The 15,083-nt window shown below is 49.5% G+C and overlaps 1 protein-coding gene across 1 annotated transcript in view; it reads left to right on the top strand.

Annotated features, from left to right (window-relative positions):
* PDIA5 (protein disulfide isomerase family A member 5) overlaps positions 1-15,083 on the top strand; it is a 91,785-nt gene that overhangs the window by 8,642 nt on the left and 68,060 nt on the right. Inside the window, exon 2 of the mRNA XM_007175630.2 lies at positions 12,413-12,539. Within this exon, the coding sequence (XP_007175692.1) occupies positions 12,413-12,539 (127 nt within the window). The remainder of the gene's footprint in view (positions 1-12,412; positions 12,540-15,083) is intronic.

Raw genomic sequence — 15,083 nt, 5'->3', positions numbered from 1 at the left:
CCCGGGCTCTCCAGATCCACGAGATGATTTTCTTCAAGGGGAAGGCCCAGGAATCTGTATTTCCTAAAAGCTTATACTTATTGCTGTTGTGCAACTACAAACCGGAGGCATTTACAAGTTAACATTAATTTTACGTGATGGGCAGTATTTTGCCAGCCAAGGTTGCAGCTTTGGGCCGCGGGGTGTGGCACAACTTCTGCCCATGTTACAAGCCACACACACTAGTGACACTGTGAGGCGTCACTTGACTGGAGCATGTGCCGTTTTTGCGTTTCTCCGCAGGCGTTTAGGGAAGTGTGCACAAGCAGGTAGCAGGGAAGATGGCTCAGGCAGTCATCGAAGCTCTTTCTCGTTGGTTGTGCTAAGTAGCTAGATTGGAAGGGAAAGCAGACTTGCTGGCCTTTCGGGTCTTGTTCTGGGTGCAGCTCTGGGGAGTGGAGAGACCTCGAGGGATACCAGTGGGAAGTGTGCACATTGATGGGCAAAGAGAAGAGCTTCTAATCTGTGCCCAGAAGACCTCTGAGTCCCGGCTCTGCCGTTTTAGGCTTCACCCAAGTTGAATTCCTTAAGTTCTTTGAACCTCAGTTTTCACATCTCTAAAGTGGGGATGGTACCACCTCCCACACAGATTGTTTATAGCAGTTTTTCAAACATTTTTACTGCAACTCCTGGAAGAACAATTTTGCATTTTACATTATAACCAAGTACATATATGTCTATATGAACATAACAGATGCAGATTTTTCACCAAATACAGTCTTGCTGCTTATGGTACAGACTGATGTTACCTTTTTTCTTTAATTTTTTAAAAATTAATTAATTAATTTTTGGCTGCATTGGGTCTTCGTTGCTGCACGCGGGCTTTCTCTAGTTGCGGCGAGCAGGGGCTACTCTTCGTTGCGGTGCGCGGGCTTCTCATTGCGGTGGCTTCTCTTGTTGCGGAGGACGTGCTCTAGGGCGTGCGGTCTTCAGTAGTTGTGGCACACGGGCTTAGTTGCTCCGTGGCATGTGGGATCTTCCCAGACGAGGGCTCAAACCCATGTCCCTTGCATTCTTAGCCACTGTGCCACCAGGGAAGCACGGATGTTTCCTTTTTAATGTTATTTAAAAAAATGCTGGTGGTAACCCACCGAAGTGATTTTATGACTTGGCTCTTGGATTAAGGCCAGAGGGGTAGAAAACGCCAGTTTAGACCCTCAGCTTTAGGGGATTGAATGAGATACTGTATGTCAAAGCACAGATGTACCTCATGAGTCATGAGCACTTGAATTGTTATTTTCTTTTCAATTAATGGAGCTTTGAGGCAGGGTTGGGTTTCCGGAGTGGGAATTCACCTGATCTTCCTTCGTCCCTGCTACCTAATTCTCTGCTTCCTCCACGAGCTCTTCCTCGTTAGCAGGCCTGGCACACCAGGCTGGCAGCAACCCAGAGCCCTCTTGGCTCTAGAAGAGGTTTTCCACAACATTAAAAGCTTTAGGACTTAAGTCCTGGTTAAATGCACTGCAGTTGCAATTTCAGGATAAGAAAACCTGTTTTCATAAGCTCTCAGATCAGTTGTCCCGCCTCTGAACTGTCCCTTGTTGACAGCCACGTTTGCGCTGTGGAAACAGGTGGGAAAACGGTGTAGCCCACGTATAAGGTGTGGCTTTTAAAGGAAGCAAAATATAAGACGTGCAGCTGGCTGTTCCTTTATAGGAGCAAGCGGTGAGACGTGTGTGGCTCTAGGAATCGGTCTTTCCACTTCATCTTGGGTCTGAGTCACAGCTCTCTTACCTACTTGCCAGTGATGTTGAGCAAGTTTCTAACTGTTCTTTGTCTCAGCTTCCTTATCCATAGAATAGGTATAATGAAAGTACCTACTTAATTCACTTGCCCAGAGAATGAACTAGATAGTCACATGAGCAGCTTAGCTGGCTCCTGGTCACGCAACAAGCACTCTGTACTTGCAGCTCTTATCATTATCATGGCCGTATCCCTAGGCCCTCGATGTAGGGATTAAAGAATCCTCTCTTGGGTTCAGTGCCAGCCAAGCGCTTTCCTACTTCTCTGTCTTTCTTAAGCACATTTAGCTCCTCAGCTGTAGCTAGTCAGGGGTCCACATCCCAGGGCCAGGCTTCTTTCTGTCACACACTCACACACACACACACGCACACGCACACACACACACTTGCCATCCAGGCGGTGCTCGTTTTTACTTCAAAGCCTGCTGGGTGGTGGACATTTATTTGAACATTGGGAAATATCAGTGGTGAAATCTGCAAACTAGGTTTGAGGTTAGGCCTTAGCTCCTTGTGAAGAGGGTATTTAGCCGTAGTGCTCGGTGACAGATGCTTACAATTTGCCCATTTAAGGGGCATAAATTACCTATATTTAAAAATTAGCATTTGCCCCCCCACCCCCACTCATCAAAGCCCTTCTAGGTATGTGTTGCATGCAAAGTCCTTTGCAGATTCTGTATAATAGTTCTTATTAAAAAACTACACAATGTCAGGTGAGCAGGGGAGTGAGCAGTCAGTCAGCTGGAAGTGAAGAAGGGCAGATAAGCACTGCTCTTACGTGGGAAAGTGCCAGTGACACTGGATAGATGGCCGAGGATTTCAGGAAGCTTATGGAAGAGGTGGGGGTAGTATTTGCTTGTATTCTAGGCATCTCTTTTTTTTCTGTCTTATGTTAGGTGTTTTCCCCCTAACTCTAAGTTTGAAATAGCCTTAGAGAAGAGCTGCAAGAAGAATATAAAAGATTTCCATCTGCCCTTCGGCCAGATTCCACAAATATTAACATTTGATCACATTTGTTTTATCATACTCTCCCTCTGCATATATAAAGTTTACAGACATGACTCTCCTTTGCCCCATAAACACTTCAGTGTTTGCATTCTCTTACATAACCAGAGTACAATGATCAAAGTCAGGAATGTAGCACTTGGCTCGGGACTTCATCCAGAATCACATGTTGAATTTAATTGTCATATCTCTTTAGTCTCCTTTAATCTGGGCCAGTTTCTCAGTCTTTGTCTTTCGGGACCTTGACATTTTTGAAGAATGTAGCTCAGTTTGGATTTGGATGATGTTTCCCTTCAGTGCATTGTATCAGAAGACAAGTTGAGTTGACCCATTACTGGTGGTGTTATTGTTGGTCCCTTAGTTGAGGAGGTTTCTGCCAGGTTTCTCAACTGTAAAGTTATATTTTCTTGTGGTGGGAAAATACTTTGAGATTGTTAATTATTTCCATGACGGTAGTCAAATGATGGTAAATTTTTTTCTTTAAGTATTTCTATTGGACATGCCTATTATGGTAAGTTAGAAAAATACGCACAAGGACGAAGCCTTACTTTGGTGCATTTTTTCTTCCAGTCATTTTCTGAGCATAATTTTGTGTATAGTTGTAATCATACCATGTACATTTTGAATTCTGTTTTTAAAAACTTAACATTAAAAAAATATCTTTTCATTGCACAATCTTTGAAAACATCGTTTAAATGCACGTTTTATTCTGTTGAGTGGTTTACTCTAAGTAACCATTCCCCTGCAGTTGAATATTTAGGTCGTTTACAGTTTTTGACTCATGAGTAGGACCGAGCAAGTCATGTATGTGTCAGAATCTCTGCTAATTTCCTCGGGACACATTCCCAAAAGTAGAGTTACCAAGTCGAGGAGCATAAATACTTTTAAGACACTTGATTAATTGTGCCAAATAGCTTTCCAAAAGAATTGTACCGATTTGGGCTTTTGCCAGCACTGTATGACGGTTGGGTGCCATCTTTTAAGAGATTCAGTAACGGTGTTTCTCAATTTTTTTAAAAAAACCATGATCCAAAAATCAAGATTTGTGCTGAGATTAACTTCCTGTGTTTTGAATTCTGAAAGCATAGGTATGTATTTCCAAAAGTAAATTATAGTGTAACATGGCACGTTACCCTCTTCAGGCTCTGCCACCGTGCTCCCAGCCTTGGGGTCGGTCACTCTGGGAACCAGGAACATGGCGGTGTCTAAGGCAGATCATTCAGGACAGCGAGGGGCTTGGGGGCACATGGGGAATCAGGGAATTTCACCTACAGAATCCTAAGAGGGAATGTGTTTGCTGTCTTCAGAGTGTGATAGGCTGGCAGAATGGCTTGGGAGGGGGAGGAATTTGACTTTCTAATGACTGGAGCCATCCAAAATGAAATGGTAGGACACGGATTTCTATGTATTAACATGTTTAGTTTCCACAGCCTTCCGGGCTCCTCTGTACTGCGCAGCCTCAGGAGATTTTGAGGCCTTAGCTCTGGAGGGCTACCTGGAGGCTGGAGATGGCATGTGAGGAATGCTGAGAGGAGTCTTGTATCCGGGAAACCAACCAGCCCAGCTCAAGCCTGTGAACTACAAGGAATGTCCTGGCCTTCTGGTGGCCTGCAGTGGTCCCCTTACTAGTAAAGGGCTGAGGTTGTGGGGAAACTGGAGAGTTACTAGCTAATTTTCCTTTCATTTGTGGGTAGCTGTCACCAAGTGACCAAGATACTGTTAGGAACAGGCATAGTGCAACTCGGGTAATTAGGAGGAACACGGTAAATCAGATCCTTGATAGTCTCGCTGTCTCCTTCCTTGTAACAGTTTATCTAAAGTATAATGCATGATTCGATGATTTGAAATATCCCAACTGGAGCAGATGTTAGTATTTCTTTCTAGTTAAAGCTTTTGTTTCAGTAGGCACACAAGATCTATTTGCATGTGTGCCAGAAAACCCAGAATGATGGTGCCTTAAAGCGACTGTTTATTTCACTCACATAGAAGCTGGAAAGGGGTGTTCTAGGGCCAGTATATCCCTCTGTGGTATCAGGGTCCCAGGTACCTTCTATCTTGATAACTCCACATTTTTAGCAACTCCTTCTACCTCATTGTCTCAAGGTGGCTGCTTGAGTTCCAGCCATCTTTCCAAATTCTAGCAAGCAGGAAGGAGGAAGAGGCTACGAAGACTCATACCAGGTGTCTATGAGGGACAGTTCCTAAAAGTTGCCACATAACACTTCTGTTTACATGCCAGGGGCACTTGCTGCAAGGAAGACTGAGAGGTTTGACTTTTAATGTGGGTGGCCACACGCCCAGGGCAACTCAGCAGTTCCTTCATGAGGTGTAATTACCTCACCGTACTTCTCTGGTACTGGTCATGAAACTAGGTTTGTAGAATATCACAATTGGAAGGGACTTTGGAAATCACTTTCAACCCCTTCATTTTACAGAGAAAGGAGCAGAGAAGGAGACATGGCTTGTCCAAGGTCACATAGTCAGTAAATATCAAAGCCAGCACAAAACTTGGGTCTCTGACTCTTTCTACCAAACCTCTAGCTCTCAAATACTCAGCCAGCTGGAGTTCTCTGACCTTGGGTTCAGGTCGTCTGTTTTTAACCTTATTCCCAGATCCCTTTACCACCAGCTTCCTAAGAGTCTAGACTTAGATTATGACATTTCAAAACTATTTTGAGCAAAATGTGGGCTACACTAAATTAAACCAGTTTCTTCACAGTTCCCAACATAAGAAGGGTATCTTTTTTCAGGTGACAGAGCAAAAAAGGTCAAGTCCCACCTCCACCCTTTTTCCTTAATGTTAACCTTCTGTCTTCGACTCTTCTTCCTTTAGCAAGTTGCTTTTACATAATAGAATACCTCTGGCTTCATGATCTGCATTGAATAGTGAATCTATAACGACAGACAGCCTCCCGGGCTATAGAGAATGTGAGGGTGCTGGCATGCGCCCCAGAGATCTGGAGCTTTTTAAAGCTGAGGGTGTAATGTGGCAAGGACTGTTCTCCCTGTTATTTTCCAGAATTGTATGACTCTTTATGTCTAGGCTGGTGGTGATGGTGGGTGAGGTTAAGTGAAGAGAGGAGCTTGTGAGTGTGGTGTGTTAGAGGGACAGCGAGGCAGAAGGGAGCCCGGACCCCTGTACACACCTCTGGTTAATGGCAGATCTGGGCTGACTGCCCCAGGGTCCCAAGAAGGGTGATCGACAGCAGGGTGCTCTAGGCTTGCGGGAAGCAGAGGGTTAGTGTAAATCCCTGCTGGGACTTTCCTTGCCAGGGGATTCTGGAAGATTTGGGCTTTTCCTGGCTGCTTTGATGGGCCTGGCTGGGCAAGGAGGTGCTCCTGGGAAGGAGGTACTTCTGGGAAGGTGGTCCACTTGGGTCGCTGTGAGTCCAGGGAGCTTGTGGGATGGAGGGAAGCAAACACCTCTGGCCAGGACCTGGGAGGCCCGAGCTCTGCAACTTGACCTACTGTGTGTGACCTTGGTAAGTAAGCTAACCTCTCTGAGCCTCAGTTTCCTCATCTGTAGGATGAGGCCAGTGCCCACTCATCAGGTTATTGTGAGGGGCAGATGGGCACAAAACCTGGAAGGCCCGTCCTCCATGTGCTGTGTGGCCTGTTGCTTGCTGTGCAGATGGGCGATCATTTGAGGTTTTGATGCTGGATGTGTGTACGTGCACATTTCTTCCTGCCTGGATGTGCTGTTTTGCGTGATTGCCGGCAGGGCCCTGGAGAGGAAAAGGTGGTGCCGGTTCTTCTGTTGCCCTTGCTCTGTGATTTGTCTCACTAAGGGTACTAATACAGATAATTACCATGATCGTGTACTGTGTGCCAAGCATTATGTTAGGTTCTCTATGTACTTTTTTCCCCCTCCTTTAATCCTCAGCCAACCCCGCAAGGCAGGTATCAGTATTATCTTCATTTTATAGGCAGGGAAATGACACGTAACATCTGAGATCATTTAGCTCTAAGTGATAGTGCCTGGCTTTGACCCCAGGTCTGTCTGACTCCAGAAGCAGTGCTCTTTCTGTGGTGTCTGAGGGGTGGGAAACCACGAGGGGAGGAGAGGAGCGTGAGCCTCCAGGCTGGAGGACTGTTGGTCTGGCGTTCCCTGAACCGGGCAGACGCCTGTTAGGAGAGCACTGCAGGGAGTCTGGAAGGTGAGGGGGAGAAGCCAGTGTCCTCGACCTCATTGCCTGCAGCTGTGGTGGAGGGTGGAGGTGAGGACTCCCATGCCAGGCACCCTGAGTGGGCTCTGCAGAGCGCCTTGCACTCTGATGGGGAAAGGGGCTCGGGGTGTAGGGGGCTGCTTCTCTGATGGAGGGGCCCGGTGTTCTGAGGCGGGTGTAGTACTATGACAGGGGTTGGAGGCTGGGGGGACCGGTACTTTGACGGGGGTGGGGGGGCACTGACTCTCTGATGCAAGCAGGACCTGGCTTTGGGGGCCTGTATTCCCCAGCAGTGGAGGAAGGGAGCCGTCCTTCCTGGCAGTGTTCTGCCCTGCACCCAGGCAAAGGTTTTATGGATCTCAGCCCAGCCCATGGGGTAGCTTAGTCTTGATGTAAATACTGTTAAGGCTGGGGCAGAAAGAAAACAATTATGGGGGAAAGTCAGAAGGAGTTTGCATAGGGAACAAAGGGGATTTTTTTTCTCTCCTCTACCTCCAAAGGGAAAGGACTTAGAATGTAAAGAGCCTGCGGAACCCAGGAACAGTTCCATGGCTGGCTCGGAAGGTGGCTGGCTTCCTTCTCAAACATTGCCCTATCCCCCCTGAGGGCTTGACAAAGCAGAGAGTTTGTGCATCATTAACGTTGTTATAGTTGCCTTAGTTATTGTTGTTATCAAGGTTTGTGGGTTGTGCCTTATGAAGTCTGCAGGAAGGCTCTTGGCAAGGAGACCCAAGGCTTACTGGAGCTGTATCTTAAGGAAAGGAAGGAGCGTGCACACTGGAAAGGTTAAAATCGACTGAAGTGGAGGAGAAAGGAGAATGTTAAGTGGCTGGAGGAGAGTCCCCTTGGGGTTAGGGGAGGGAGGAAAGGGCCATGCTCCCTTTGCCCCTGTGGTTGCTTGCTGAGGTGAGGGTCTGTCTAAGGCCAGACACGAGGGCCTTTCCCCCTCCTCTCTCAGAGCTCTTACACTGAGCATCTTAGCTCTTTGCACACCAAAGTCCCCTGGTTCCCCCTGGTTCCCCCTGGATCTACCTATCCTATTTTCCTCTTGTTCCCAAATTTTCAGATCCTCTCCCTGCAAATCCTGCCTCTCCAGTGCCCACAAATGTCCATGCAGCTCCCCATCTTAGGTGGAGACAGCCCATCCTTCTCCCGACCCTGCAGCCACCTGTGCTCCCCCCTGCGTGGGGTGTGCTTCCCTCTGCAGCCTGGCTTCCGGCCGCCCTCCCATCACCAGAATGCTCTCAGAACATCCTTGGGGACTTGGCCCTGACCTTTGCCTGCAAGTCACACCTGATTTCCTGTGTGTCTCCTCCCTGGTCTGTGTTGACCAGGTACCAGGTCTGTGGTACCTCCTACCTTCTTCCCACCTTTCTCCTGGTCCTTCCTCCTCCTCCTCAGCTGAGGGGTTTCCTGCCTTCTCCCTCTGGACCCCGACCCCTGAGACTTCATTGACCTCGAGGCTCACTCTCCAGCCTGGAGGACCAGCTGCATTGGGGCGTCCTGTCCACATGTCTGCACCTAAGCTTATTATCACCTTCCTCAACATAAGACAGAAGCCTCTTCTGCTGCTGCTGCTTCCCAGTTCTTCCAGTTTTGGTTCTTGTTCCATTTCTGAGCACAGAATCCTTGGGTCATTTTAGCCTCTACTCTCTTCCTTCCTTGCTTACATATGAATAGTCATTGAGTTCTGTTGCTTTTCCCTTGAGGCTCTTGGAGTGACCCATTTCTCTCCACTTGGGCAGCCACCCAGCAGGTCCCTTCACCTCCAGCCTTCTGATGACTGTCCAGTCTGAGATGGGGCCAGATGGGGCTCTTGAGCCAGGCTTTCAAGACCCCACCCTCCACCCCAGCCTGGCCCCACGTGCCCTCTCCCACCACTCTCCAGCCCAGACCCTCCCTGACTGCCCTGGGTCTGTCTGGTTTCCGTGGTCCCTCTGGGTCTCCTGAAAGCTGTCATGGACTCACCTTGTAACATGCTCCCAGCGGGGTACCTCTGCAAAGCTCCAGAGTGTGGCAGCCAGTGTGTTTGTCATGTTTAGTACGCTGGACACACATCTCCTAAGGGCTTTCAAGGGGCCAGGTGCTCCTAGTCTAGGGGGTGGAATAGGGATGGGACGAGATGAGGAGGAGATGGACCCTCCATAAAGGGTTCTTAACCAGGCCGGCTGCAGACCGTGAGTTTAAGCCCCAGCATCATTGTATTTCTGGCAGAGCTGAAGTTCTCTGCTGTGTGAGGGTAAACACTGGCTCAGAGGCTTTGGTGGCTGGCTGAAAAGTGGTTTGTTTACTCTGAGAGTGGCTGTTGGTTAGATGACCTGAGGGATTCTCTGGGCTTTCTAGGAAGGAAGCTGTGGATAAGCCTTGAAACTTGGTGCTCTTGTGGTTTTTGCTGTAGACACTTTGCTGTCGCTTGGCCCAACTGCACCCTGCTGTGCTACCCAGGCAGGTGGGCACTGGGCCTGCCCTCCCTTCCCCTTTCCTGCTCCCCAGTCCAGAAGTGCAGGTGCTGGCCAGTCTCAGGAGAGCTGGTCTTCGGGTCAGAGTCCTGAGGCACTGGGCAAGGGTAATTGTTTTTCTTGACTGGCCAGGTTATTTGAGGATTTAAAACAGCAGTGTCAACATGTTTTTCCAACAGATTCTTTTATTTTTTTCTTTAACCGTGTGCACTGTGCTATGGACCTTTTAGTCTGAAGTGCATTAGCTCCCTGGGAGCAATGGAATAACGTGATAATAAGGTGGAATGAACTTTTTGGTGAGCTCTCAAGGTCGCTGTATGAGGGCAGGGGGTCCTCAGGCATTGTGCACTGTCCTGCTGGGGCAGAATAAGGGAGAAATCATTCCTGGACAACTCCTCCTGATGGTTTTACCCTGGGGAGAAGGGTAAAGTTGGATCCAATGGCAGATTATATTTAGAAACACTAAAATATGGCCACATTTCCATCTTCTACTCTGCTGAGATGGAAATTTGTATTATATGTTACGGTAACTGATCCTATTAGAGTGCTTTATGATTTATAAAGCATTTTCGATAAGTTACCCCATTTCATCCTCACAGCTGTCCCATGAGGGAGGTATCATTTTCTCCACGTCAGATGCGAAGCACTAAGCGTCTAAAAGGTTGAGTGATGTTGCCCGGGCATCTTAGCTATTGAGTGGTAGAGCTCAGACTCAATGCGAGACTTCTGGCTACAAAGAGGCAGTGGCATGAGAGGGCCTGGGGTCAAATAGAGAGACTGGGGTTCAGATGCTGGACCTGCTTCTTATTAGCTGTGTGACTTTCATCAGATTATTTAACTGATCTATAAGATCAAGCATATCGGATAATCTGTAGTTGCCTCTTCTTATTGACCACGTTCCTCTGTCCTCTGTCCTTGTTCCATTCTGGGCTGGTTGCTCCGTGGGGTCAGGACATTTGTTCTGGGACTTCTCTTCACCATCAACATGGTACTTCTTGCCTCTCTCCTCTGTTGGATCCTTTGTTTCCTAGGTTCCATGTCTTTCTCATTTTTTATTTATTTCTTGTTTTGGTAGAGCATGAGTTCCAGTCGCTTCCTGAGAATGGGAAATTTGGTGGTAAATTTTTCACATCTGAGATCTTAAATCTGTCTGAGTCAATCTCTACTCACAATTGACAGGTAGTTTGGCTGGTTATAGAATTCCAGTTGGAAATCATGTTGCTTGGGAATTGTGGAGGCAATGCTTCATTGTCTTTTGGTGTGCTGATGAAATGTCCTATGCCAGTTCTGACCCCTGATCTTTTGTGTGTGGTGGTTTTTTTGTTTTGTTTTGTTTTTTTTCCCTTTGGAACTTTCAGAATCTCCTCTTTGTCAGCAGTGTTCTGAAAATTTTCAGTGATGTACTTGGTGAGAGTCTTTCTTTTATTGGTGATGTTGGGCCCTCTCACCTGGAAACTCACATCCTTCAGTTCTGGGATATTTTCTTGAATTATTTCCTTGATAATTTCTTTTCCTCTGTTTTCTTCGTTTTCTTTAGTTCCTTTAATTTGGCTCTTGCACTTAATGAATACCTATTATTTTTCTTATGTTGTTCTTCTGCTTTTTATTTCTTGATCTTTTTATTTCATAGGAGTTTTTTCAGTTCTACCTTCAGCCCTATTGAAATTTTTTATTTCTGCGAGGATTTTACTTTCTAAGAGGTTTTCATCATTCTCTTTGACTATTCCTTTTTCATAGCATTCTATTCTTGTCTTATGGATGCACCATTTTATATCTCTGAGAATAATAATTTTAGTTGTTTTCTTCTATTCTTTTTAAGTTTCATCTTTCCATTGTTTTGTTCTCATCTCTGTCTTTGTGTTGAGGGCTTCCCTCAGATGTCTGGTGAATCTTGTTTATCTGTGTGTAATGAAGATCAAGACATAGGCTGTGGGTTGCAGACTCTTGAGTGTGGGGAGGGGGTGGAGGGCACTTGTTTACTGGGAGGACCTCACAGTGGGTATTTGAATGGGAAGTCAGCTGTTTCATTGGAAGAGTCTCCAAATCACTATCTTTTGGTTGTTTTTCTTATGCTCCTCAGTTAACCTAGAGAAAAATTCTCTAACCTGCTTGGGGGGAATCAGATTGGCAACATTCTGGAAAAGGGAAGGGAGATGCTGGGGGGTAGGGGCTTAGGGGAGATAGGTGATCTCAAGGTTCAGTTTGTCCATACTCCCTCCCACCTTTGCCTGGTGTCTCCTGGCAGAGCTTTTCTTATTCAGTCTTTGTAGGTGGTAACCCCTGTGTTTTCTGCCAGCTAGGCAGGGGGCTGTGTGGGCTGGGTGAGGGGATCTGCTGTGTGACAGCTCTTTGTTCAAAGATTTAACAACCTCCCCTTCCCTGCCCCTGCTTTCAGCCCACCTCTCATCATGCCTGCGGAGGTGCCTGGTACTTCTACGGCCCAAGGTTTTTAGGGTTTTCTCTGGGAGAATTGGCTTGTTTCTTGTTGGCTGATGTCCTGAGATCATTGGCTAAGTGGGGAAAGTGGAAAACCCCTCACCCATCCATTCCCATCCTAAATGGGATCACATTAAGAGGTGATCGTACTTCTCTGTGGATTTGGGGCTTTGGTGCTGCTAGGTGGGATGGAGTTTTCACATTGCTCCAGTGTGTGGTGTTTGGGTGCAGTGTAGGGTACAGACATTGACCTCCCAGAGAGGTCTTGATTGAAAGGGTGGCAAGAATGTCCATGCAGTATGCTTATGTACCTGTGCAGTCTATACGGCTTCATAAAGAAGAGGAAGGGTGAGCTGGCGACTGGGAGTGGTCTGGAAGAGTCCCTGTGGGAGGGGGGCGATTTGGAGAGGGGATGAGGCGAAAGGCAGGTGTAGAGTTGAGAGAAGGAGGGGTGAGCCTTATCCCTCCCAAGGCAACTGTGCCTAGAGGCAGCACATCTGGGGCACCCCTTCTTGCTCAGGCCCAGCTGGGACCTGAGACTCACAGTCCTTGGCTCCTTGATCCCCAGGTGGTCCTGCCGACGTGGCTGTCCTCTACAAAGTTCTCCTCACTCATCGAGAGAATCTCTGACCCCAAGGACTTGAAAAAACTTCTCAGGACCCGGAATAACGTACTGGTGCTTTACTCCAAATCTGGTGAGTGCCCCTCCTGGCCTTGGGGCCATCGTCAGGGATGTGGCGGGATGGAAAGGAAGGAGCGGGGACAGAAGTGGGAGGCAGAGACCCCAGGACTAAAAACCGCTCAGGGAAGGTCCATCAGAAGATGCAGGGGTGTTAGTTCTGCTGCTTTTGGATCCCTCAGAGGGCGTTTCAGTTTCCTTTTACCAGTGTTTCTTAGGAAAAGCCCTCTGGAGTCCCTCAGTACCTCAGGAGGGAGAGGACGTGTGTGTGAAGGAGGACAGAGGACAGTGACCACCCGGCATGGACGCTCTGGCTCTCTGGACAGCACGGCCAGCCCTGCCAGGGCGTGCTTCGCCAGAGCTGTTGATTCATTGACTGGGCCAACCTGTCGCCAGCTGAATTGGTCCCAGGCTTGGGGGCACGCACCCAGGCTGGCAGCCCTGGCCCTGCCTGGCCCCAGTCTGTCCCGCTCTGGGGTCAGAACAAGAGACTGAGTTTGGAGTGGGCTCCGCGCTCAGGACAGGGTGGCTTCAGTGGGGGTGGGGCTAGTGGTTTGCCTCTTCTGACCTTGAAGCTGGCCAGGGCATCACGGGTGGGGAGAGGTTTGCTCAGCTCTTGGCCGCGACTTTGAACGTCTGACTGTTGATGCTGTTCCAGCAGAGTTAAGTGTTTTCGCTGCTCCTAAGAATGCCAAGTATTCGGTGCCCTGAAGAAGCAGTAGCCAGTGGCTGGGCTGGTTCCGGGCACAGCTCTCCCTGGCAGCTCCTCCTCGACTCCCATTGGCATGGGGGACTGATGGATGTTTTGGACATGAGTCCCTCCTGAAGCCTGCATCCTCCAAGCACCCGGGCACCTGCTGCTCTTTGCCCTTCTGAGGGCCTGGCACACACTCCCCGGGGTTGTTGTTGGGAGGCCAGCGTGTGACTAGCATTCCTTTCCTGTCGAGAATAGGGGGACACCGAGGCAGGGGAAAAGCAGGGTTGCTCCTGAGGCCTGGGGTCTAGGGCCCTGGACAAGCGTGGCTCTGCCCCCTTGGGTGCTCCCGGACTTGGGGGATCGTCAGTGCCCTCCAGGGACTCACTCAGTTCCTTCCCTGGGTAGGTCCTCTCACATAAGCTCATCTTCTTAGAAGGACCCTGACAGGAACTTGTGTGACACGCTCTCATTTGCCGCTTTGCTGTGAGGTTGCGGGTAATGTCCAGTTGAGGGAGGAAACTGGAGTTCAGGGAGAATAGCTGCCTGATCTGAGGTCTACCAGCCAGTGGGCGGTAGAGCTGGTCCCGCTGCTGCCTCCGCCTCGCTTCCTCTGCTGCAGCACGCGGAGAAATGTTCTGAGTCTGCAGCGACAGGAGGCTCGCCACCAGGAAAGGATTTGGAAAGGAGAGAGTGGGAAGGCGAGGTGTCTAGACCAGGGCTTGCAGGGGCCGGAGGCAGGGCTGGGAGCACTCTTGTTTTCTTCTGGGCCCCCGCCCAGCCTCTGTCTCTGCCTCTTGGTAGTGGAGCTCTCAGTGCTGCCCGTGTGCCCGGCTCCTCCCTGCTTTGGACCGCTGGTCGCGGGCTGGGTGATTTTGCCTCCCTGCCTCTTGCCCAGCCCTGCCCCTGAGACTGGGGACCTCCAGGGGCTTTGGGAGCAGTGCCAGTAACTGGCTTCTCTCCCCCCGCCACCCCTTCCAACCAGTGCCTCCCCTTCCACGGCTGAAAGGCAGGGTTGGGAGGGGCTTCACATGGCTCTACATCCCTCCCCTGCCTCCCAGAGCCCAGGTGGAAGGGTGGGGGGCGGCCTTTCCCACCTCGGCTGCGCCCCCTCCTCCTGTGGGCCTGGGGGGGCGGTTCCTGGGAGGGCGTCCTGTGGGTAGCTCCGTGCACGGCTCTTGCAGGATGCTTTCTGTTCGCTGCATGAAAGGCTCAGCATGCTTTGTGTTCACAAACAGCTTCCGCTAGCCACACTAGAAAAGGAGATCTGAGGAGGCAGATAGTTCACATATCATTTCTGCTTGGCTTTGGAACGTCTCGTGTGGTTTCTGCTGGGGGAAGGCAGCAGGCAGCCTGCGCTCTCCGTAGTGTCTGCGTGGAGGCCCTTTCCAGGGAGCTCACAGGGGTGACGGGGCAAGGTGACACCTGGCCACAGCCACCCAGCAGTGGACCACCGCATGCTGGCAGCGTGGAAATCCCGGCCACAGAGGCTCCGTTTCTAAGCGCTCACCCTCCTAGTTTCCAGGGGCTTGGCCCAAAGCCTCTTCCTTTCTCGTGTTTATCCGCCCGGCCCCAAGGCGTAGTCCACGGTCCTGCAGCTGTCCCCCAAGGTACTGCCAGTGCTGGGGAAGAGGGCCGTGAAAGTGACTTGGGTACATTTAGTATCGGTCCACCAGAGACTAGTGTCACACGTAAACCTCATTAAATCACCACGTTGTACCAAGTCCTTAGGTGAGCGTGTGATGCACAAGTGAAGGAAGGGTGTGGTCCCTCCCTTGTCAGCTCCCAGGTTGGGTACCAGGGCAGACCAGTGTGGAATCAGCAGACTCGGTCCCTGCTTAGTTATAGAATTGTAATTGTTCGGTT

The sequence above is a fragment of the Balaenoptera acutorostrata genome, chromosome 4 (assembly GCF_949987535.1).
Source record: "Balaenoptera acutorostrata chromosome 4, mBalAcu1.1, whole genome shotgun sequence".
Classification (NCBI taxonomy): domain Eukaryota; kingdom Metazoa; phylum Chordata; class Mammalia; order Artiodactyla; family Balaenopteridae; genus Balaenoptera; species Balaenoptera acutorostrata.
Note: the sequence above shows the minus strand (reverse complement) of the source record. Positions and strands in the feature narration are given on the sequence as shown.